The sequence below is a fragment of the Cupressus sempervirens genome, chromosome 1 (assembly GCF_028749045.1).
Source record: "Cupressus sempervirens isolate cs-2001-9-10 chromosome 1, ASM2874904v1, whole genome shotgun sequence".
NCBI lineage: Eukaryota > Viridiplantae > Streptophyta > Pinopsida > Cupressales > Cupressaceae > Cupressus > Cupressus sempervirens.
This window is the reverse complement of record NC_143118.1, coordinates 690,646,554-690,672,507: the sequence shown is the minus strand read 5'-3', so window position 1 is coordinate 690,672,507 and position 25,954 is coordinate 690,646,554. Positions and strand designations below refer to the sequence as shown.

At 35.7% G+C, this 25,954-nt stretch overlaps 1 protein-coding gene across 2 annotated transcripts in view; it reads left to right on the top strand.

Annotated features, from left to right (window-relative positions):
* Positions 1-25,954, top strand: part of LOC149579820 (myb family transcription factor) — a 158,882-nt gene that overhangs the window by 97,631 nt on the left and 35,297 nt on the right. For both annotated transcript variants that reach the window (XR_016352784.1, XM_089787137.1), the window contains exons 5-6: positions 16,111-16,211; positions 16,342-16,418. Coding sequence is in view for 1 of the 2 variants with exons in the window: in XM_089787137.1 (XP_089643263.1) it covers positions 16,111-16,211; positions 16,342-16,418 (178 nt within the window). In the remaining variant the exon portion in view is untranslated. The remainder of the gene's footprint in view (positions 1-16,110; positions 16,212-16,341; positions 16,419-25,954) is intronic.

The following is a 25,954-nucleotide window of genomic DNA, read 5'->3' as shown; positions in this document are numbered from 1 at the left end:
ATCAAAACAAGATACAATCGAAGGTTTGGGGCTATGGTTGAAGGTTTAAGACAATTGCTTTGTAAAAGTGGTCTAATTAGGCCTAGGATAATAGTGGATTGCTTGTACAATCTAGATGATCCAGAACAATTATGGTTAAAAGTGACATATGTTGTGTAACTATTTAAAGGGTATCTGGAATTCTAAATAGTTTGGAGAGTTGTTTGAAAGAATCTGAAACTAAGTTTGAGAAAGTAGATTTGGCAGGGTTGTTAGCAGAATTTTTCCATTTTGCAACTTGTAAGTTTTGGTACCCTGCAAAATAAAAAACATTTTGTAGCTCTATAATCGGTCAAATTGTTTACTTGCGAAATAGTGAATCTCTTAGTTTCGCAACCATCCTAATGGTATACTTGTGAAATAGTGAAAATCCTCAAGTCTTGGATGTGTTGAAGTATTTAGGAGGTTGGAAGTCTATCATTAAATGGTCAAGGGGACCCAGTGAAGGGAAGTTACAAACTGATTGTATAATTGTTTTAAGGAGTTTGAAGAGCTGAAGATTAGAGGCTGATTTCAGTTGATGTTAGTTTTGTTCCACCACAACATGCAGAATCAGATACTCAATGTTTCTAGATGAAACAACAAACAGTTAATCCTCTCTTGATATAAGGTCATCTTTCTTGCTAAGCTTGTGAAGTAAGATAATGAAATGACTTCAAGGTTCCTTCATAATCGTGGACTTCACTTAGTTTTATGATGTGATATGTTGGTTATCACAAAGAGACTTATTCATTTAATGGATGTTACCTCTTGAACTTCTAAAGATTGGCTTTACAATGTGCAAGGAAATTATATCCAACTCTTCCACTCTAACTCCAACTCAAACTTCTAACCTCTACTACTTCTGCTTCTACTATGAATGCAAGAAACCATGGATGAACTTGGGCTCTACTAGATGTAATCTTGCCAGCGACTCCACCCACCTAGTGCAAGCTTCTAAGGATACGCTCAAAGAGTTCTCAAATCAATATTTACCATCTTCAGTTCCCTCAATGGATGTAAAATAAAGATTTGATGTCAATTGAAGTTAAGTACTTTCAATCATTGACATACACAAGGCACACTTACCATCAGCCAGAGGCTAGTGGCTTGGATTCGTCGAGTCATACAAGTGAACATCCACAATGACTTCTGTTGGGTGGAAATTTTGTAACCGATAGTTTTGTGAAAATTCAGGCGCAAAATAGGATGACTAGCCACAACGTATGAGATAGAGTCTTTGCTACCTTAAAGGGAAGTCTCCCCCTTCTCACCATTCCTTGGATCAAATCAAAGTAAGCAAGAAGTTAAGAGATTTTGAAAGGGTATTACCAATATTCTTTCTTGCTGTCTTTCAGAAAAGAAATCGCTCACCTGCAGAACGAGTAATGGGCAATTGAAACAATCCTAGGGATTATTCTGAAGGGCCTTGTATTTGGTGATGCAATCACACACTGTAGGAAGATTTGAGATTTCTATTGTCTTTGATATAGCTTCAATTCTAATTGCGTTGGCATATACCTTGCAATTTGATGAAATAGAATCCCATAAGCGCTTTGCTACTGATTTGTATTCATCAAAACTGTTCATCATATGTGACCCAAATTCGTCAGAGTCAATATCATTAAATACTCTGACTGTATACTTTGAAGTTATCTCCTCCTCTGTGACTAGGTTATCATGTTTAATTAGGACATTACATCCCATTTACTCCAAATTACACATGATCTTTGTTTGAATTGATTGATAGTCTTTTAAGGCTACCTGCAAGTTTATCAGAAGTTTTTCCAGTGTCTCTTCTTTGTGGTCCATGAATCCTTGACATCTGTAGAACATTTATGAAGATAGAATGACTTCACATGCAACCATGCTGTCTAGATCAGCATTAGCTATTTGATTCCAATCACCTAGGATTTCTTTCAAGTTATCAACCTCTTGATTCAAAGAAGCAACTAGGTCATTTAACATTTCTTCAACACCTTGGATACGTTCAAGAACTTTGACCGCATCTTTGATGGCCCAAAATCCTTCAAAGACAACCTTTTGAAACCAAGTCTTTATTGCTTCAATTATCCACTTTTCCCAAGGTGTTTGAGATATGGTGACTGCATGTTGTGAAGACTACTGGAGAGTGACCTCATTTAGATGAGCAACTTCTTGCTTAAGCTGATTCTTCTTCTCCCACAGATCATGATTTCTTTTTGACACATTGGTAAGTGCATCTTGAGTATCCTGCAAACAACTAAGTCATGGTTGTTTACCATGTTCAGTTTTGGTCAACTTGTAATCTGAACGGTTAAGTTCTTCAGCTGGTTTGTGCACCAAAGATTCAACAATTTCTGCATACTTAGTCTTTTCAGAATCCACCGTAATAAACAATCTTGCCTTTTAAAGATTTAGACTTATTTTTCTTAATAGGAAGGTTATCTAGAGGTATGACAACCTTTCTCCTTTTCATAGTGATTTTACCTAACCATGCCGGCAAACTGAAACCCTCATATGATGAAACATGGACAACGGCTACCATAGACATTGACCTTGATTGAGTTTCCATTGTGACTATGCATGCTTTAGTTTGCACGGTTGAATTCATGGGTGCTTGATGATAAGATAAGTAGGAGATAATTTCCACAGCAAGTCAAATTATGATATTGCTATCAGGATTTAACTGTGCAGTTTTTGAGTCAAACTCATTGACCCATATGAAATCTTGATAGCAATATCATAATGATGATAAGATTATGTCATGCCCAAATTGAAGTCAGCCATTGAGGTATCAAGTTGGGAAACCTGACCTTTTGTGAGAGTTGGTAAATCTTCAAACACATTTCCCAAATTCTCATTCTGCTTGGCTGTGAGAATTGGAGGGGCCGTTGAAGAGACAGGGAGTGCCGACATGTTCACTTCTGAAGAAGGGATGGTAGATGTAACAATCGTGGCGAATGAATTCACATCATTGTCTATATCACCCGGAAAAGGTGTTTCCTAATGGATGGACCATGAGTGTTTGTTGGCTAGGGAGGAAATATGATCATGATCTCTCCTCCTTCTTCATCAGACTCTTCTTGCTTAGATTCTTGAGCCTGCACAAGCGCTCAAGAGGATTCTTGAACTGATTTTAATCCCTTTCCGCCTTTAAGCTTAAACTCAAGAGATTTAGCCAGTACTAACGAAGATGCACCATCTTTGCTTGTAATTTCCACCTGAGATGTCCCTCCAATTGGTCCAAACTGATGACAATCTACCTCGAGCTTAGGATGTACTCTCCTGAGATGATTGTTTTTCAGCCACTTGTTAGTATTTGCGAAGATGGATTGATATCTATCAAAGATAGAAGCACTTTCTTTCTTTTGCCAATGCATGGGAAAAGGACACTGTTTGTCAAAACTAGCTTGATGATATTCTGGATCAAGAATGTTGCCATCATCTTCAATCTGAAAATTGGGTAGGATCTCAATCATGTGAAGATCAATGATTTGTTGCAATGTGAGCATGCAATAATCCATCTTCATGATATCTAGTTCTGTACGCAAGTCAGTCCATATGTCCTCTATGCGATGGACATGGGTGAATTTTGTTTTAATTCTTGAATGCATTCTTCAGTAGTCAAAATCGAACCTAGCTTTGAATTTCTTCAATATGATAAGCTGAAGTTTTGCCTCCATATTTTTTGCCTTGTAGATTTAATTGATCATATACTGACCAATCACGAAGGGCTTGGCTATAGTGATACCTAATCCGGACCTATGTTGAGTATTCTGGTATGTGTGCACCTTTATTGGTAGCATATCTTGGCAAGGTATATGGTTCTTCTTTGAAATAACCAACTTTCAAATAGGTGAAAGTTGGAAATTGCAAAAAGATGCAACCATATTGATTTACCCTATTCCAAGCTTCATCAGATACTCTTTTGATTTGCAACCACTTATCAAATTGACACCTGAGATGTCGAAAAAATGCATCTTGGACTCTTCTATAGTGATATTTGCTTTGTGTCAAAGTGATTTGATCATAGTAGTTCCAAATTGGAACTTAAAGCCAGTCCCCTTTGGTTGAAAGTCTTGAGAAGAATCTCATAAATGTAGCAATGTAAACCAGGTATGAGTTCATGTAAAATGGTGCTGACATTGCCACATTGGGCAACTACTATGGTGCTGACATTGCCACATTGGGCAACTACTCGAGCAACTACTCTCATAGTGGTGTATTGATAAACTCTCCCCAGAAAATGGGTTCTTCATTATCAAAGATCTGAAACATGAACTTGTACATTTATGGCTCAAAGTCACTAGATTCCTTGAGGCCACATACTCTACTAAGGAGAGTAATCAAATCCTTACATTTTGGCTTGAACTTAGATCTGCAAATTGTCTTGGGCCATCTTGAGAAGTTATTTCTTCTAACATCCAACCAATATGCATTCATATACCTTTGGTTATCTGACTTCTCATTCCATAATTCTAGAGATGTCTCTTTTGACAGATCTACACATTCATCACTTTGAGGAACTTGGAAGATCTGTTTAATAACCTCTGGATCCAGGCTGATGATGACCTTATCATTTATGTCCTTGATTGTTTTGGTCTTAGGACTAAAACGCCTAGCACATCCTAAGACGAATTTTATTTCAAGAGCAGCCATAGGGAAAGTAGACACCAAGTGAATGTTACTTCTCTTGATGCGTCTCATTTCTCAGTTTGAAGGAGCTTTGATCCTTTGTAAGAAATCAGCCATGCCAATGTGTCCAATCTCTGTGTTGGATACTTGATCCAAAGGAGATGAGACATGAGATGCAGTTGCATGAGCTAATTCCTTGTCATACAGGTACTTCATCTTTCCTTTAGACTTCATAGTTGCAGGCATGTCTAATGTTGCAACATGAAAATTCCAAAGGGTGAATACATCATCGGAAGATACGGACTCCATGAGGATATTGCCAAACGATAGATCTCTGAAGAACAATATGTTTAGAGTATTGATTAATACTCATGGAACTTATGCAATGAATTGAATGAGATATGGAAAGTACATTGTGGAATACGTGTGGGTAAGCATGAGCTTTATGTAAATGCTTCAAGGATGTAAGCTAGGTGCATGAGATACGTGCAAATGATGACTTTGGTATTTAAAGAGTTACCTTTTGCCTCGGGTTCTCTAGAAGTAATTACATGTAAAGTGATTTACATGTAATTAGGTTCGGAGGATGGATTTACATGTAAATGGGTAAGGAGGAAATTGCATGTAAATGTGGATGGAGGATGAGATTACATATATATGTGAATGGAGGATGGAATTACATGTAAAATGAAAATGAATGTATTTGCATATATTGGAAAATGGACACAAAGTGCTTTAGTATGTGTTGGTGGAATATGAAATGATGTGATGCACTTGCATGAAAATGTGGAAGATGGAAAGATGAAGAGCACTCTTGTATTCTTGGGAAAGAACCTTAGCCTTTTCAAAAGAGGAAAACAAAAAAAAAGCAAACAATAAACAAATTTATGCACAAAACAACATACGTTTGGTTTTTGACTCAAACATGACAAATACCAAGTTGCTCTTCTATATGCAATTTCAAAATTGGAATTTGGGGAAATTCTGAGCACTTGAAAATGAAAGTTTTCATCTTATTTAATTATTTTTGGAAAATACATGGCAATGAAATAGCAAAGGCTTGAAAATTTTAACTTACTTGGTGATCAGAGAGCCAGATGTGGAAGATATACTTGCAAATGATAGCTTTGAATGAACAATACATGAGGCATTTTTGGATGGGGATGCCAAAAACGTGATCTTCAAACCTCAAATATATGAAATGATTTTGCAAATATCATGTGTTTGGGACATTTTTGGGAAAAAATGTGCCCGTTCTTTGGAAAAACATGAAACGTTTTTAATTGAAAAGTGATAAAAAGGTGCCTCCCTTTGGTTGTAGACACATCCAAACTCAAAAATGTGCCCTTGAAGTCAAATCGTTCAAGCTGGAAATGAAGATCTATGGACGTTTTGCCAAAAATGTCACCTTCCAATGCATGGAAAATAAATTGATTTTTAAGAAATATCAACGCCAAGTGCATGGATATGTAAGGAAACTCACAAATGCCCCTATCTAGATCAATTTCAGGGATTGAAATGAGGAAATCTGAACATTCTCTCAAAAAATGAGCCCTTGAAGATCAAGAACATGGACCTTTTGTTCTCTTGGAAGCAAAATCCTAGTCTCAAGATGCAAATGCATGGATTAGAATGTCCAAACACACTCTATAAAGGTTTTAGCATGTTTTAAAGTGCAAGTCAATGTATGTATTTGGAGTAGAGGCAAATCACACTCTTTAGGCTTCATTACATGTTTTAAAAATGCATGTAAATGGAAAGGAGGAAATCACACTCTTGAGACCCCTTTACATGTTTTAAAAACAATGCATTTGCATATTTTAGAGCCTTTTGATGCAAATCACACTCTTGGAGGCCAAGCGCATGTTTTAAAAACTTGACTTTTACTTGTTTTAAGTGTTAAAAAGCCTCTCTAGTGAAAATCACACTTTCTAAAGGCAATTATATATAAATGAGTTGAAAGTTGATTTTGCACAACTTAAATGATCAATTAAGCACATGTTTAGTGAATTTTGAGGAATTATCACTTAATTGGGTCAAAAATAACATCTACACTACATAATTAATATATCATATGCAAATATTATTTAAAAAAGCAATATTTAACTTAGATTTTTTAAATAAAACATAAAGTAACTCAAAAGCAAATCAAACTATATAGTTAATAAAGTCACTTTTAAAATATAACATAAAGTGCTCTAGTCACTTAAGTGATAAAGTAATTTAAGAACATAGTATAAAGATATTTCAAAAAAGTGAATGTCAACATTAAAATATAACATGATATTTTGAATTATGCAATTGCATCTTGAGAGTCCACCTCTTGGGCACTTAAATGGTCATATCTTTTGACTACCAAGTTGGATTAAGCCCTAAGATATATCGAATCGAAGGGAAAACCGAAAGTAAGGGGTTGAAAAAAATCAGAAGACCAAGAGCAAACAAACACACACTAAAAAATGAGAAAAAGGACTTTGAAGGCTTCAAAAATCAAGTATAGGCTAAATAAAATGAAGAACGAAAAAGACTTGACGAAAGCCTCTAGTAAAAAGATTCATTATACCTATTGGGGACAATTGATTGATCAATGTCGACCAATTAAATAATGAACTAATGTCAGAGAAACGCAAAACTCAGTTGAAAATATTTCGTACTGTTACCTACATTTTGTGGTGACAAAATGCAAGACAACAATTTCCATCCAACTAAACTACTTTTAAACAACATGAAATGAAATCTTGAACTAAGTGAGGAAATATGGATCACCATGTAATAATACAAATTTGATCACAACAATTCACCATGGAAGACACAACAATGAAAAGTAGAGCCAATTTGACATTATATAGGCAACAATTCTCCAAGAAGTCCCTTTCTTTGCAAATGAGAGAGGTGGGGTTTATATAGGAGCCCCATTTACAATGGATGGCAAAGATTGAGTTGAAGTCAAGTGCCAAGATTAATCCATATAAGCCCTAGTTAAGGTTTCATAACCACTTGCTACAAGCATTAAATGCTCACCCAATTACAATTCAGCACCACCTTGTGTGCCAATTATAAAATTACATTGCCCTCTTGGACCAATAAGAAAATTCAGAAGAAACCATAGACAATGATCAATGACACTTGGACCAATAAGAAAAGAGCACTTGGAGGAGAAGCCATTGGCTCACAGCCCAATAAGAATATTCGAAAGAAACCATGGACCAATTGGAAAAGGGCCATTATGTCACCTCATCATCTTAACCTGCAAGGCAAACCACCACTAGTAAATTATTATAAACTTTTAAATGATAATTGGAATAGGACTTATAAAATCATCACAAACTTGCCATTTTAATTTCCAATAAAAACAATTTAAATTATTTTAATTTCCCATTTGTTAAAACTGATGTTGTAATAACCCCAGCTGGGTATAACTACAACAAACATCAATTTCCTTCCTAAATCAATGGTTTGACATTTCGTCAAACACTTTGTTGACAAACTTTGATAAAGCCTATGACAGTCCTCACATTAGTGTCTAATGGGATTTTTAAATGATTCTTCTAGTTTGAATTTTGGATATATGTTGGAAAGAAATGACAGTACTAAATATTTGCCAAATTAAGCGAGTTTTGAAAATGATAATCAACTTGTAATGCTGAATGTAACAATAAAACACATTAAATTGAAATGCAAATAGCTGATATCAGGAACAACTAGCAATTATATTACGTTCAACTAATTATTTCAGTGTGCTGGTAATTATACATGACAAATAAAATAACTTGTGATTTTCCATTTCCCAATGTCATCTTCATTCAATATGAATCACAGGCCTGTTGCAGAATTTGCAATGAGCAAAAACGTGTTCAATTTCTCCAAATGCAGACCCTAAACTTGCATTCACAATCCCTCAAAAACACCTGCACTTGCCTGTAGGCTGATGGTGAATGGATGCAGATTGTATAGGGGTGGTCTCCAGGCATATACAGCCCTCAACGCTGCCTCCAATGATGCACACCTGTCCTAATTGTGAACACAGATACCTTCCAGATTTTAGACACAGGTAGAATATAATCACAATAACTTATTAAATTCCACCAAGACCACAAACTCCAACTTCTCATAAACAATATACCAGAGTAGAGAATTGAACAGTCACCATTAACTTCTTCCCACCACAGTGAACACAGCTACAAGAAGACAATAATAATTCTCAAAATTATAACCCTTATACTTCATCAAGGGCACAAAAAGTCAGAACTTCAGAAGTATTACAAAGACAACAAAAGAAAAATATTTTTCAATCGGATGCTTTACACATCAAATAGAGTCATATTTATAATTCCAAATGACATAAGTTTCTCAAATGAACTCCACTTAAGAAGCTTCCTCTACACAAGATTAAAATGTAATAAAGTGCCACCATAGTATAATTTATTAATTGATTTTGGCTCCCAAAAATGACCTTTTGCACCATAGCATAATGTTATGACACACAAGGCCATTGTTTCTTGTGCCCACAATTTAAAACTTTTCAATCCGGCTCAAATGTGTGATGATATTGAGTTGCCCAACATACAACACCAACAAAAATAGCAACTTCAACATATTTAGATGAATAATAATAATAATTCACCCATCTTGCGAAAACAACTAAAGAAGCATCATAATTAAAATCTAACAACGCTAGAGTGATCTTGACAATGAAAGACGATGAATGAACCTGACGGGGTGGCTTACTATTAATAGACGCTCCATCCAAGATTCTTGGAGCCCAAACCAGAAGCCTGAAATAAAAACTTAGAGCATCACTCAACTCATCTAACTCAACTGAGCTCATTAGAACCAATAGTTTGACTTACTATAAATAGTAAGTTTGTCCAATGGAGCCAAAGCACACCATAGGTTCCTGGAAAGCCTATCACCCCACAACCTGAGACCCTCAAATCCCACTGTAAGATCACGAGGGTTACGATGGTGAATTGATCAAGCTAGTTGCAAGAGCTTGCTAAAAATGAGGATATTATAGTCTTCTCTCCCTAAGATTGCTTGTCCCCAAGCAATCTTGAAGCAAAATGAACATCACAGTCCACTTGGATCCCAAGGGTAGAACTGCATGCTATCCCTACAAGGTACAAGCAACTCTTGAAGCATCAATATCCAAATAAATGAAATCAATGACATAATCATCAAGAAACTGACTGTAGGCGCTAATGGAAATAACAACTCATTGGAACTCAATCCAACCGAAATACCAATTTTGTCAACATCTGAGTCCCTATCCAATTGACATTGACACTCAATTGCACTATGGAGATGATAACAACCATAAGTACCTGAATCACTATCAGCAATTCCAATCTCTGATAAATTGTCCTAGGTGTGTGGATACCACAAGTTCTTTAACTTGCTATAACTGATCCCATCTGCAAAAGATGGTGATAACCCATCCCATAATGGATAGTATGAAATTGGAGCCAACCCACATCGACGTGAAACCAAATGCTCTACCTGTAGGTCAAAAGAGAAGTGATTCCACATAGTGTAATACTAATAAAAACTCCCAATCTCTGTCAAGGGCTCATCAAAATGGGAATTAGGAGACGACTCCAATCTCTTCTCCAAAGTATTGATTGGGCAGGATTTTGGGAAATTCTCTCAGCAAACCCAACCTCAAAATCCTTGTTTGGAAGCATTGTAGCCAAGGTCTCTACAATCTTCTCCACTAATCGTTGTATAGCACGAGAGCCTCGAATGAGAGTACCCTCATATACTCTATATGATCCTCCCACAAATCCGAACTCTCTAGCAAATACTCCATGAATGAAGTAGTATAGTGAAAATTAAATGTGGAAGCATCAACCTGCTCCCTCACAATCCACTACTGATCCTTCTGAAAACATGGCAAAACATGAATGACATTGCAGTCCTTAATTGATGCTCTCACCTCTTCCGTACCTATTGCACCCATATCCTGGGCGGATGTGAGTGACACATCATCATGCCCCTCATCCCCAACCGTGGAAGCAAACTTACCACTAACCACAATATGCAATTGAGCAGGGTCTAGGGCTAGTGTTGACTTTACTCACTCCAACTCCACGATAACCACATCTAACCGTAATTGTGACTCCTTAAGTGTCAATTGAGTACGGAGAAGAGAGTCCATAGTCACCTTAAGCTCTTGGGTGGGCTCAACTTGCTCCTCCCTTTTCCCTTACAATGCCTCATAATAGGTGCTACTCCACTTCATAAGGTAATACCTATTGGCAACTAGCTGTGAGTAATTATGCTTCAAGATCCTGATATCCTCTCGGAGTGCATGAATCTCTGCTAGAGAAAGTCTACTGTTACCATGCCCATCTGACATAGGAGTACCCCAACGATACACGCTTAACAAATGACGCATCGCATCATGATGCTCAAAAGATGAAGAGATGTCACCATCGATCACCTTCAGTTGACTAGCCACATGATGCCTTTGTAACCCCTCACTCCTATGTGAGCACTCCGTCTTGCTAAATGCACTGTAATGGAAAACTAAATTAGAGCTGCTCACCACATGATCGTTCACTACATGTGTGCTACCGTCCTTGCACACAACTGCAACTGAGATATAACTACTTGGTACCTCAATCGACACCTTCCCTAAAGAAGCGGAAACCCACACAGTTTCACACTCCTTGCATGATTACTTCCCCATCAACAAAAAGTCCCTGTAAATCTTGATTTTGGGATCCATCCAAAATCTCCTCGGAGTCATCACCTAATATCTGGCAAGGGATATCATACTCGATACAACTCATAGCATCATCTAACAAATCATCAGAGGTGTCCATATTCTTTGTATCCACATCTCCTAACAGATGCTTAACTGCCATCACCTGACCTATTACACATGTCTCAACATCAAGCCGTGAATCAATAATGCTAGAGCATGATCCAACACCCACTGACTCCGTTGTACCACTCAGATCACCAACATCACAGTTCGATGACTCCATACATGCATCGGCCCCACCTGAGGAAGCAATTGCCTCCTGCATTGGAGCAACACTACGAGAACTGACATATAAATCTCCAATAACAATCCCCTCAAGAGCTTGAAGAATTAGTGGCAACAAGTCCATCAACTTTCTCTGCAACAACTTTGGGAGCCTCAACTTGCTGAAGCTCAATGCTAAGTTCCACCAAAGGCATTGACACATCCACATGTCTATGTGTGGAGCGTTCGTCATCAAGGCTACATATAGGACTAGCAGGTGCCATACTAAATACAGGTATACATGATGCAATATTGTCATTGATGTTAAAGGCATTCAGGAGATTGATAGATATTGCCATTGATGTTAGAAAAAGGACAAGATAGTTTTATTAATGTGAATGCGAATAAATATATGTATCAACTTCTGTATGATGAAAATGGTAATATGGGAATGCATATATAATAAAAGATAAAGCTACTCTGGTCTTGTAAACAACAAGATTTATACCTTTTAAGGCATAGAATGGAATGGATAAATAGCATAATTTTCCATGGTAAATAAATCCATATTTAGAAAAGAAGGAAGTGTTAAATATGGAAAGAAGGATTCACATATTAAGCTTTACAACAAAGTGTTAAATTAAAAAAATTTCTTAAAAGAACTCAACTCTAGAAATTGCAAGAGTTTCCCAAAAGAACTACTTTGGAAACTTTCCAACGCAACTCTTTTTAATATTATCTCTTAATGACATTGTTATAATAAATAATTATTAATATACTAATCCAACTTTAATAATTAATTAATATAAGCTTACGCAATAAATAACCACATCCACTGTAGGAGACAACCAACTGCTAGCTTCGCCTATTGCACTGCCAAAAATGGCAACTGCCAGAAATAAACTTACTAAAAATAGTAAGTTTGCAACCAAGACCCCCAAATCATCCTATCAACTTACGAGAGTTGCAATAATGAACTGTCTTAATCATCTGCAGAAGCCTGCCAAAAATGAGACCCGGAGAAGTCGGACGCTGCATAACACCCAGAACAAGTTGATCGGTGTTTCGATATTCGAAGATTGCGATGATGCGTTGCTTCCAGGTTCCATAATTGCGACCATTGAATTTGGAATTATGTTCGAGCAGAATATTTGTCAGAGATGCCATGGCACGTTTTTCAATGAAAAATTGTGAAAATATGTGAAGGCACGTTCTTCGAGGCAAAAATACGAAAGACTCAGAAGAATCAGAGAATGACCCTGAAGAGAGCTCGGAAAACCCAGAAGGAATCTATTGTCGTTTTTTGGATCCGCTGGCTCGAAAATCGAGGCACAAAAATCGAGGCACCCAGAAAAAACAGACGACAACCCAGTTGAGCTCTCGAAATCCATCAAGAATTTGTAAACAAAATATTTTTTCGACCCCAAAAATTAGGGTTTCGAAAAAAACGGCCCTAGCTGAAAAAAGCTTGAAAAAACTTCAAATTTCTTGATAAAAAATGGCAGATTTTTCTTCAAGGATCGATGTGCATGGACGAATGGGGGTAGAGCGTGCTGGACAAACACCAAAAAACGGCGTGAGTTTGCAGAGCCGAATGCAGAAAACCGTCTGCAAAAAAAACTATACGTTTTTAAAAAAAAAAAAATTATTGCTCCCGTCTTTCACTGGTAGAGGGTCTCGGTTTTGCTTTTTCCCTTGAAAAACCATGGACTTGAACACGCAAGCCATCTCTCACTGAGCTGAAATCGGAAAACCCGTCATTTTTTTTTTTAGCACAAAAAAAAAAAAACGTGAGTTCCTCAGCCACAAACACGAGTTCAAAAAACACGAGTAGGAAAAAGAAAATTGCGAGTTGCAGATGAAATCGTCCACGATTTCCCTCAATTTGCAGATTTTGCAAAAACAAAAAAATCTTCCCACGATTTTCAGAAAAGAGACCTAGCTGGATTTCGAAAAATTTGAGCAAATAATTTCGAATGAAATTATAAATTTTTCAAAAAGTTCAAGAACTAGGCTATGATACCATATTACGAGGTAATTGGTAAATATTTGCTTGTTAATAACAGAGACCGAAAGGTCAATTTATACAAAAGAATGTGACGATGTTTCCTTAGGAAACGATCGTAAAGAATAGAAACATTCTATTCCAGAGAAAGCAAAAAATGAAAGCAAACTAAAGCGTAAGATATTTACAAGATAACCATTAACTAATAATAGACGTCTTATCTATTATTGTAATAGGGTGATGGTGTGAAAACCTCACAACAATACCCTCTAGAGTTTGCATCAAGCAACAATGAGTATTTCGCTTTATGTTTATAAGTTGTATTTTAGTTTTTAATATCACATGTGTATTGACAATGAATTCTAAAAGAACTTTGAATTAAGTATTAATGTTTGACATTTTGAAATTAATGTCTTAATTGAACACAAATATTATATGTTGAGGTTTAATAATGTATATATGCATGTTTGATTCATGATTTTATATGAATATTTAAAATTTTCTTATATATGTTAAAATTTCCCTATATTTTTAATAGCCATCCCATTTGTCATACCCAAAATTGGCTTAAAATATCAGAGACCCAAAATGCCTCACCTTCTTGGAAACTTGAGGTACCATAGCTTAATCACTTAAATAATATATTCCTTTCAAAAGTCTTTAATTCTTAAAATTAATATTATTTTGAAACTTCGATCAATATCTCATAAACTTGACTTTGTAGAAGACTTTACAAGTTTCTCACACTATGTAGCCCAATGTGAATGCTGAAGTAAATCGACAAATAGATGGAATTGAGTGGTTGTTGAATCCACGAACCCAAGGTTTTCGTGCTAAAGGATGGTGTACCTGCATGTATAAGCTCTTCAAGAATCTCTTACAACATAAATTGTGAAGAATGGAGATCGCCCTGTGTATTTAACAACAGATGCTAAGAGTGACTTCAGAAACCCATGTCATTTTTTGATTTCCCAGTTTGACAAGATGATAGCAATTGGTATGTGTGATGTCCCCAAATTCATGACTTACAACATATATGATTTGGTAAGTTTAATTAAAGACTGGAAATTATGAGCAGCCACTATTTGAGCAGGATAAGGAAGAAACACATGTATAGAGCATAGTAACAGCAATGTAACCAATGACACTATCTAGAGAATATAAGCCTCATGCATTCTTAAAACCGATTATCATTACATTTGACTAATACAATTGACAATCACCTTCCTAGCAGCATACATACCTGATAAGATGTTATTGATCATTATCTGTTGGAAGTTAAATATAATGAAGGGCTGTAAGTATCATATCAATCAGTAAGCAAACTAATTGCTAAAGTGATCAGATTCACACCTACACACCCCAATTATCATCAATGAAGTTGTTTATGACAGCTATCATAATTTGTGAAAGAATGCGAACCTAAAATAATGAAAAGGTGCAATCCTTATTTTAAAGAGATGTTGATATGTTGTTAAAAGACATGTAATGGTAAGGTGCAATTATCAAAGGACAAAGGACACACCTTTTTCATTGGAAACTCTTCATTCAAGAAAGACAATTTAAGAAGGCATTCACATCAGTAATTCAAGGCAGAGAAGATAATAAGAATTAATTTTATATAATTTATTTCCCTTTGTGGAATCCGCTTGATAATAAGAGCATAGTAGGTTGGGATAGAAACCATGTGGTGCAGGCAATACAATCGCATATCAGAGATGGCATCATTGAAGAACATATATAATCAGATTGCAATATATAATCAGATTAATATCAGAGACGGCTTCTATAACAGAGACAATTGCATATATCAAATCAGAATATGAGAGATGGCATGTCTCTGCCTTAGATCATTGGTTATCCTGTAGATCACAGTATATATCACAAAGCAGAGTAGATACAGACATACAGAGTATCATGCATAATATACATTATTATATCAAAAACAACCATTGTATTACAACTGCAGTCTTGATCACAGAAGAGCTTTGGAATTACCAGTCTTTCGTACTTCCATGTACGTTTATGGAGACATTACATTCATACTTCATTAATGTCTCATTTGGAACTACCAGTCATACATAATATCCATTGTAATTGCATTCACAGTTCATTGTCAAAGCATTTGTAAAATCAGTCATATATGCTTGATAGTTCATTATCATTGTATTTATATTCCACAGTTGCTGCATTCATATCTATAGTAATTTATATATTTTCATATTGATTGCGTTTTCATTGTCTAATTGAAGAAGTTCTGCAAGCTCATGTAGCGTCCATACAACCAGAGAAGGGTACATTACTATAAGTTTAGAAAAATAATATATATGCTGAAAAAAGTTCATTCTCTTCAAGAAATACTGTATTTTCTTTTTGGCATTACTTGTTAGAAGAGGTAAGAAATAGTACACATTTTTAGTAGCTGAAAACTTTAATTTTTGAATGTCTTAAATCCTATCAAATTAATGCTACTGACTAAGGTTGCTTATTTGTGCAGGGTCTATGTCTCAAGATGAGTACCAAAGGCTATCAGATCTGGTGCATTATAATTTGCAACTTAAGTCATCAGAAAAGGAACAAGATCATACACATAGACGGGTTTGTTTTTCCTACTGTAATCTATATGTTAGGGATTGTTGAACAAATTTTAATTTAGGTCTAAGCAATCTCATTTCTGTTTGTTTAGGTCAGCCATTTGGTTTAAACTGTATTTTGAATTTTTTAACAGTGTCGAGATAACATCAATTGGGAAGTGATTGCTGATAAGATGGAAACTCGGGATCATGTAACTTGCTGCCAAAAATGGTTGGTTCTTGAACTTGTTGGCGACTTATCATCTAACAACTTGGAAAATCTCTCTTTTGTTTTAATTGTTCTTATAAAATATATATTTTTTTTCTTATCGTCACTTAAGGCAAAGGTGGGCTATGGTGTAGAAGCTGTGAATATTATTGTCATTTTAATGTAAGATCAGATTAGTTAATATAAACAACTCAGATGCACTAATACTGTAGATAACCATTTAATAGCTGTTTTACAATCCCTGAATGTGTTATGTGTTATAATTAAATCTTACCATGACTTTATATTAAAAAATGGTTTGATATCATGGTGTGCTTAGTTATGCGTGTTAAAATTAGTTTGTTACCAAGATGGTTCTTGTCCAACTAAGACATCTATCTACTAACTAAATGCTGGACTTTCTGTGGAGGACTATCATATTGTTTTATCTTGTACCACAGCCTTGAATGCACACTACTTGTTTCAATGAAATTTCATTTTTGATCCAATTTTGTGTAATGTACAATTAATAATAGCTTATATTATATTATTTCATGATGCCATAATTTTAAATATACCTTTATGAGTTAGGATTGGTGAAGTTTTTTTGACTGTAATGTAATTGACACTTTAAGATGGAGATATACAATCCAGAGAGAATGACTCGATCCTTTCCATGTGTTGATGTTTGATAGCTTCAGTCGGATAAACCTGTATATATATATATATCTCTGTGTGTGTGTGTGTGTGTGTGCGCTCTTTATAATTGAGATATAAGATTATTGTTATATGAGAGAAATTATATAATATATGTGTGTGATTAAATTTGCTATTATCTTAAGTATTTGATCAATGAATAGAGCACGCACACACACACACATATATTATATAACCTTATATCTCAATTATAAAGAGCACGCACACACACACACATGACATGTCTATTCATGGCCTATGCTCAATATAAATAAGAGGATGCTGCATTTGAAAAACACATACCATAAACAGGTAGTGCTATTACATCTGCAATTGATCGTCAGAAAAAAAATGGTATCAGAGCAGGTCCGATGTGAGAATATGGCATGAAAAATCAAAGCTTCCTCTTTGCGCATACAAATGGTCTAAAAATCTCCGTAGACAATTAAATGCACAAAAGCAAGATCTGTGATGATGCACAGTGTTCCCGTAGAGGTTCTACTATGCAGGGATTCATCTGAGTTGTGAGCCCATTCAGGTTTTATACAATGCTCGTGTCTGACTCATTCCCAAACTGGCTGTTGCTGATGCAAAAATAAATTGTAATTCGCAGTCAATTAAATAACCACAGTGAAAAAGTATGGTCTAGATCCCACATGGAGACTTCCAGTGTTTGGGATCTATGTCCACTATGACATTACAAAGAAAATGCCGCTCACAGTAATTGAAACTGCGCCAAGAAAAATGTTTGGGGAGCCACTGACTGTTGATTGGATATGTTCAATGAGGGAGATGAGTTTATTTATAAATGAAATTTCCACGGATTTATGTCTCATGATTAAAGTGGAGTTGATGTTTCATAAAATATTTACTTCAGTTCGTAGGCAGTGAAGAGATCATACAAATAAAATACAAAGTTGCTTACCATGTTTTTACGAGCTCACTGAAGTTCCATGCATGACAACGACATGCTAAATATCAGTAATGTTCTGACGGAGAAAATTAATCTGATTTTTCCGCTTGCCCTACTTGTGAAAGCTCTGCATTTTCCATCTGTTTGACCTCCAAATCTCTTCAAAAGTGGCAGCACTTCCGAGAAGAAATGGTGCTCTTGCTCGCCTCCATCTTTACACAGCGACCCAGTGCTGTAGACATTGGAGATTTTCTTAATGTCTTCACATCCAATGTTGTTGGGCAGATGACGTTGACAATGAGATTGTTTGATGACAATAATGCAGAGGCTGCTCATTTTAGGGTGTTAATAGAGGAGTTCTTAGCAGAAAGTGGTCGTTTTAGGACTAGGGATTTTGTTCCTTTGTTAGATTGGACTGGGCTGGGTGGGTCTCTTCATAATGCAAAGAGCTTGAAGATGAGTTGATCTTTACACTCACTAAGAATGTCTTGACAGTTTTGACACTCACTAAGAATGTCCTCAACCTCAACACTCACTAAGAATGCCTTGATTGGGCCTGACACTCACTAAGAATGTCTTGAATCTTGGTACTCACTAAGAATGTCTTGAATCTTGGTACTCACTAAGAATACTTTGATCTGATTTAACACTCACTAAGAATGTCCTAGATTGCAGCACTCACTAAGAACGCCTTGATCTCTTGCTGGGTATATCTTTATCATCCTCTTCTTTTGTTTTATTTATTTGTCCTCTGTGGCATTGATGATTATGTCTCCATGATTCTTTACATTTGAAACATAAACTTTTCTTCATTAATTCATCTGTTGCTTGGCATTGATGTTTAGTACTCCACTTTTCATTACATACATAACATTTCATTTCTCTGTTGTCATTCTTTGAGCTTACATGCTTATGTTTTGTCTTGCTTGAAAAATTCTTAAGACTTTTTTGAAGGATTTGATTCAGCCTTCCTTGCCTTTCTAATGGCTTCCTCCAAGTGTTGGGGGTCAAATGAGGCTTAACAAAGTTTTTGGTGAATTCTTCAAGTCTCAAATATATATATATATAAGTGAGCCTCTTTTGGGAAAGATCTGGGACTATAACGGACAACTCTTGAAATTTGCGGGTAAATTCTTCTACAGTTCCTGTTTTCTTAAGCTGGGAGAGTTCTTGGAATTTCCATTCAGGGTCTTTTTCATCAAATCTATTAATAAGCTTATGGGAAAATTCCCCATAGGAGTTTATATTTTTGTTGCATAGGGAAACAAGCCCATGATGCCAACATTCATGTGCTGCACCTTCCAAATGGAGTATTGCAAACTGGATGGCATTTTCCTCTCTCATGGGAGGACTCAAAGTGAATAATGTATTTAATTTGTGCAACCATGAGTGTGCTGTTATTTTCCCTAATCTATTAAAATTTGGAAGTGTTACTTTGTTCACTTTGTGCTTAAGTTCTTTGTTTCCATGCCTTTTGGGTGCCTCTCGTCTTCTATCTTTGCAAAAATCTCTAAATGATACATCTACTCTATTGTGAGGTTCTAGCTCTGCATAGGCTCTTGCAATGTCTTCAGTTCTTGTAATAACCCTTGTTGGTTTGGCTTTACAAACACCAACTTCTTTTACTAATCAGAGATTTGACATTCAATCAAGCACTTGACATTCTTGCTTTTTTAAGTTCACATGTATCATTTCTTGTTGCTTTTGCAAATTGGGTTTCGTTTTCAGTACGTATGTTTTTTTGAATGAACATATATGAAAGGAATAACAACCATTGCCAAGAGGTAAGAACAATTCCTATTTCTGCAATTTTAATTTGATGGCAAACAAAACAGCACTGCAAAGAGTTTATTTTTGAATTCAAATCGCATACAAGTAACCTTTTAGCTTGATGGTGCAATTTCAAACTACTGTGCTGCTCCCTAAGATTGTAAATGCTGGCCCTGAATGGCCTCAAACTCAAACACAGGACTTCATATCTAGATCTCAGCCCATTTGCAAACCCCTAGAATTAACCCGCACGCTTGGATATTGAAGTTGCAGGAAACAAACCTCCAACATCAAACATGGGGCCTTAATTTGTAACCGCAGGACTTGGTAATTAATTGCAGGCTCTGCTGTGTATTCACAGACCTCAAATAAGTACTCACAGGCCACTAAATAAGGGTTACAGGCCTCTATTCTGCCAGATGCAGGCTTGTAAGTCAACACCCGCCCTCAAGAATGAATCACTGGTCATAAACAATGGACATTGGTCTTCAAATATTAGCCACATGTGAGCAATGGAAGCCCAGTTCGCTGCTACAGGAACTAAAGGCAGCCCCTGTCAATCTCACAATTAATTCTCCAGAACAGACGCAGGTAAATCCTTAGAGGATGGACGCTCAAATGCAAGAATGGTCAAAATGCCTGCAGGAGTGATAGTAACAATTTTCCCCAACACCAGATATAACAGCATTTACAATCCCGGAATTCTCAGCTACATATATAACTCCCAGCCACAGATATATACAGGAGTTTCAAGCAATATTCCAAATACAATTAAATCACTATACGTCAGCAGTGATTCAATACAGTTCTCAGCTACAAACCCATATACATCAGCAAGGGCATTGGAAACAACAACCTCAGAAATATCTGAACAAACCAACAAAAGCAAATTGGATAATCGGACACCTTTATCATCAAATGGGCTCATATTTGTGACCCCCATAGTCACAGAGTTTCTGAAATGCCACTTCACTGAAGAAATTTCACCAACCCAACATCATTTTATAACATTATTATAATAAAGTGCTATTATAATAATGAAACTTTAATAGATAGATAATCAATAAATATGAATGCATGCAATAAATAGCTCCATGCGATGCAGGTGAGGATTAACTGCCAGGACCACCATTTGCACTGCCAAATATGGCAACTACCTGGATTTGTCTTACTAAAAATAGAAATTCTTTAATTGAAACCCCAAAATCGCCTTGTTAGCTCAGTAGGTTTACTATAATGAACTGACTCAATCCACTGCAGGAGCTCGCCAAAAATGGGGACATTACAGTTCTCTTTGGTTGATCTCTTTCATCCTCCTCCCTCGGCATTTCTTCCTGGGGTAGGAAGGGGGGTATGGGGACACTCGATGATTCGTTATTCTCTGAGTGGTCATAGTTTATACCTCTCGTATTGAAAGAATTGATTTTGAGGCTGTCAATTGATTTTCTGATATTCTGTAAGGTTTGTAGTAGAGCTTGATTGGAATTTTCTGATCCTTCATTTTGACTCATGATAACAGTCTGATTTGTTTGTACCATAAAATCTCTTAACTCATAAGCCATTTCGTTCATGGTAGTCTTCTTTGTTCTTCTCTGGTAAGTTTTTGCTTGAAATTCTACTCAGAGGATGGCAGTATTATGCTTTGGTACCACTGTAATGTCCCTTGTTTGATGTTTGATGTTGGGGACTGATTCAATTGCAAATGATTCCTTTCTATCCAAATTTGCACATAATTTACTCGACCAGGACCTATTCTCCGATGATATAAACTTGTACAAAGGGTTTGATAGAGCAATCAATATAGCGATGATTCTGTATTTAAAATAGTATTATCTGTTGTATAACTTCTGAGGATTTAGATAAAAAAATGTACATAGGCTATGTCGTCAAACTGATAATATTCATTTGATCATTTGACCTGCAGCTAGAAAGGGATAGATAGCAATCTACAACTGTATGAATTGAATGAATTTAGAAATGCTGTTATGGATCAGACCAATGATGCTGCTGTGACCTAGCGTAATATTCTTTTTGTAGCTCTTTAAAGTTATGCAATTGTTTGACTAGAATTTGCAAAATTTAGAATTTATGTTACCCCTTCCAAATCTTTATGTACTGAGTTCCTATATCCACTGTTGCTTTTTATATTCCTGGGTTAGTATATTTGCAGTTATCTTTTATACACCTGAGTTTGTATATCTGCTGTTTATCTTTTATCTCCTGTTTACTTGTACCATTTTTATATCCTTTTTCTTGTATGTGAATAAGTAAGAAATGTCCCCTCCAGTAAGGATGTTTAATATACTAGATATTATTTCTGTTGGCTGTACTCCCGATGCTATATTGCTGATCCCTTTCTGACTCTGCTTCCCGATGACTAGGATATGTTCTTAGTTGATTCACTGTTTGTAGTGCTGAATATGTTTTGTCGATTATTATTTTGTCTCCATCTAATACCCACTTGGATAGATTATATAAACTTTACTTTGGTAAGGTCTAAACTCCGGATGGATTATTGCTTGGATATATATTAATATTATCTAGTTTCTGCTTGGATAGATTAAATAAACTTTGCTGAATATATGATCATAGCAAGTTTGGGTGCTTCCATGGATCAAATATTATATAGGCTGGAGAAAGAGAATGATACAACATATTGAATGTGCACGATTTCTTTAGTGTATTCTCCTTCATTACATTCACTTGGTGGCACTGGAGAGAAAATCATCATCTGAATGCAAGCATAGGAATACACAGTATGAAGACAAGAGTGTACTACATAGATTTTCTTGATTACTACAAAGAATGCTCCCATTGCATTCAAATATAATTAACAATACTTTGATTTGGTCAGTGCTGTCATTTACGAAGGTCTGTGTTGGGCATAAATCGAAGACACTTTGGTGCTGTATATATAGATATGCTTTGTCAAAGAAAGAAAATACTTTCGGCTTAGCCACATGAGCAGACAGTTATACTCCTATTGTTACATCCCAAATTTTGACCCAATTTAAAATGTTCATATAGCCGTTGAGGTTTCGCGTAAAGTCAGTTGACAGTTGAAATTTGTTATAATGATGTTAAATGGTAAGGTGGTTAATTGTTATAATTTTATATGAAGATGACATGCTAGTTAACAGTTATGATGATATTTTTAAGCTATTGCGGATATTTATTTATTTATCATGAATTCATGGGAACTGAAAAGGTGGTTAGCTGTTACGATCATTTATGAATAATAACTTGTTATGTTAATATGAATAAATGTGGAGAATTTTCTTGTAGGGAGCACCTTGAAAGGGTGGAAGCATTGCCAAAAAAGAATTAGGGAAAGGGACATCACCTTCACTGGGCAAATGGGTATGAATCTTGAAACACTGTGGTTGAGGACCTAGTGACTTGTATAATAGGATACAATCATTGGACACACATGAGCTATTTGATAATCTTTAAAATATTAAAACATTTTAATTTAGTCAAAGTACATACCTTTAATGGTTTATGATCGACATTCTCATCACTTCATTATAATACATATTTATGTACATATAAAAATATAAAAATAAGGTGATACCATAGTATTCTTTTATACAAGATTATATCTATTAAAATATGTACATTTAAATACGTATACACTTGGAGTGGATAAGAAAATAAAATAATTGTCTAGGTGAAACATGTATTAGATATACATATTTAAAAGGTACGACCTTGGATAAACATTTAACATGATGCCATCTTAATAAATATATTTACATGCAAGTAAATAAATATGCTTATAAATTATCCTTTTGATTTATAACCTTCAAGTTCTTTTCCATATTTATTTATTTCTTTTAGAGGATGAAATGTACACTTGGCAAATCATATCAGTGATTCAAGAAGACAAATCTTTTAATTCTATGAGTTATGGCTTCTTGGAAGCCTTTGTTATTTTTAAATGTCTCTTTATTTATAGGGGGGGAGAGACCAAAGATATTATTCTTCCATGATTTCACCCTGCTCTTTTTACGTTTTTCTTTACCTGTATATTGCAAGTGATTCAGACTAGACGTAGTCCATATCTGTTCTGAGTTTTTCATTCGGAATGACTTACGTCTAAGGAACTGGCTACTTGAAATCAAGCCAAGGCTCAAGTCCAAGGAACCGGCTATTTGAAACCACGCCAAGGCTCATGTCTGCCATCCTCAGACCAAGTTATGTGGTCAGACTTTCATAATCAGATTGCTGTATGTTTTTCTTAAACTATTTTTGTATTTGCAGCAGAAAGGAATGTGTCATGAAAATTCCGTACATTTCTTCTGAATTGCAGTCGAATGGATATTCGATAGTCCAATCTCTCTATGTTGTTGAGTCAAGACCAAATGTGCATGATATGTTCATACATCTTTTTTTTACTAAAGTATATCAGAATCGAATTATATTTCTTGCAAGCTATTAAGATCATTTCTCAAGTCATAAAGATTGTGATATGACATGCTGAAAAATGTAATACTGTTACACCAGCCGAGGTTCAATAGAAAGAGTTGGTTTACTCTAAGATTTAAACACCTGAGACTGACCCAACTATATGGCCAAGGAAGAGGTGAAGAGTTGAGAGAGAAATCTGCAATAACATGAAATAGAATCAAATGTGACATAACAATATATATTATTTTAAAAAGGAATCATTTAATAGCTCATGCATCTCTAATTCATTATCTGTTGTCAAGTTCAGTGCTGTGATTAAGTAACAGGATGCTCAGTGGTTGACAAGGTGTTCCATGTTTATCCGGGTAGGGAGGGCTTTTCTAGTTAGAGAAAGTATGGGGATAAGTTTAAGGTCCGTAGTTGGGAGGTTAAGCCCCTGACAATGTTTCTCCTTTCCACAAGATGTCAAGACGTGCATCAGACAAAGACAAGTTAAACATTCAAACATTTATTGGTAGTAGGTAATCTACTTTTATGATGTTTATGTTAGTGTAAATAATTAATTATTATTACACTTAAGTTTACTTAGGATAATACATTTTTATATTAGTTGTCATGTAGACACTTAACAATATACATAGACATATGAGTTGTCTTGTTGACAACACAGGAGTTAGCAACTTATTTGAGCACATGGTGTCTGCAACATCTCTATATAAGATACACCTATGTAAACTTATCCTCTCATCATCGCACAAACTCCTGTGCTCAATGGAGGATAATCTATTCTTGGTGGACATGCGCTTATTTGTGATGTTTATCTTTTTGCTTACTCTTAGTCATTCTAGTTGCCTTTATATACAGACACTTCTAGTGTGTATTCATCTCATATCCAATTATCTCATATCAAATCCTCTAATATCCATTATCATTTGATTATCATTAGTCTCTCTTGTGCTGTCTATTGAGCTTCTTGATCTTCGCGTTGCATTATTGCCTTAGGCAAATTCTTACATGGTATCAGAGCCACGGGAGCTTCATTGCATAGCCATTGGAGAGATTTTTTTTGCATGTCAAGATTGGAGCTTGTTGGTGTAAATCAGATGTTGGTATCACATTCAGAAGGTCAAAAAACCCCCAAATCGACTTTTGTTTCATCAAAATCGGACATCTGAGGTGAAAATCTAGTCATTTTATTTTTGGAGGTGCAACGGTGGCGATTTAGGAAAAATGCTTACAGAGGTGATTTTCAAACAGCGATATCTCCCTCACACAGACTCTTTTTTTCGAGCAATTTTTATTGTTTTGGGGTAGAATTTCGTGATCTATACATTGCTGCAGGTTGTTTGCAATTACTATTCCTGGACTTTTTTGAAAATCACAAATCTCGATTTTTGCAAATTCAAAGGCTTAGTTCGGGCTCATCTGGACACATATTCAGGTGCTTTTTTTTTTGAGAGTGCATAATTTTTTGTCTACTTTCCAGATCTGGTATCAGTTTGGAATAATTTTGAGTATACATAGTACTTTCAAATTTTGGTCTCATTTTGGCCTAATGGCACTTGTAATTAGATCCTTGAGAGGTCTTGTGTCTTATCTTGTTGAGTCCGATATAGCTTCATATTTGTTATTGTAACCAACAAAATCAAAAGTCCACCTAGGCCCTAAATTGGCAAGTGGCCATTGTAATCTCACTAAATATAAAGTGCCAAATCATGCATTAGGGGGGGTTTCTTTGATTTTTTTTTGCATTTTGGGGGTGCATACATTA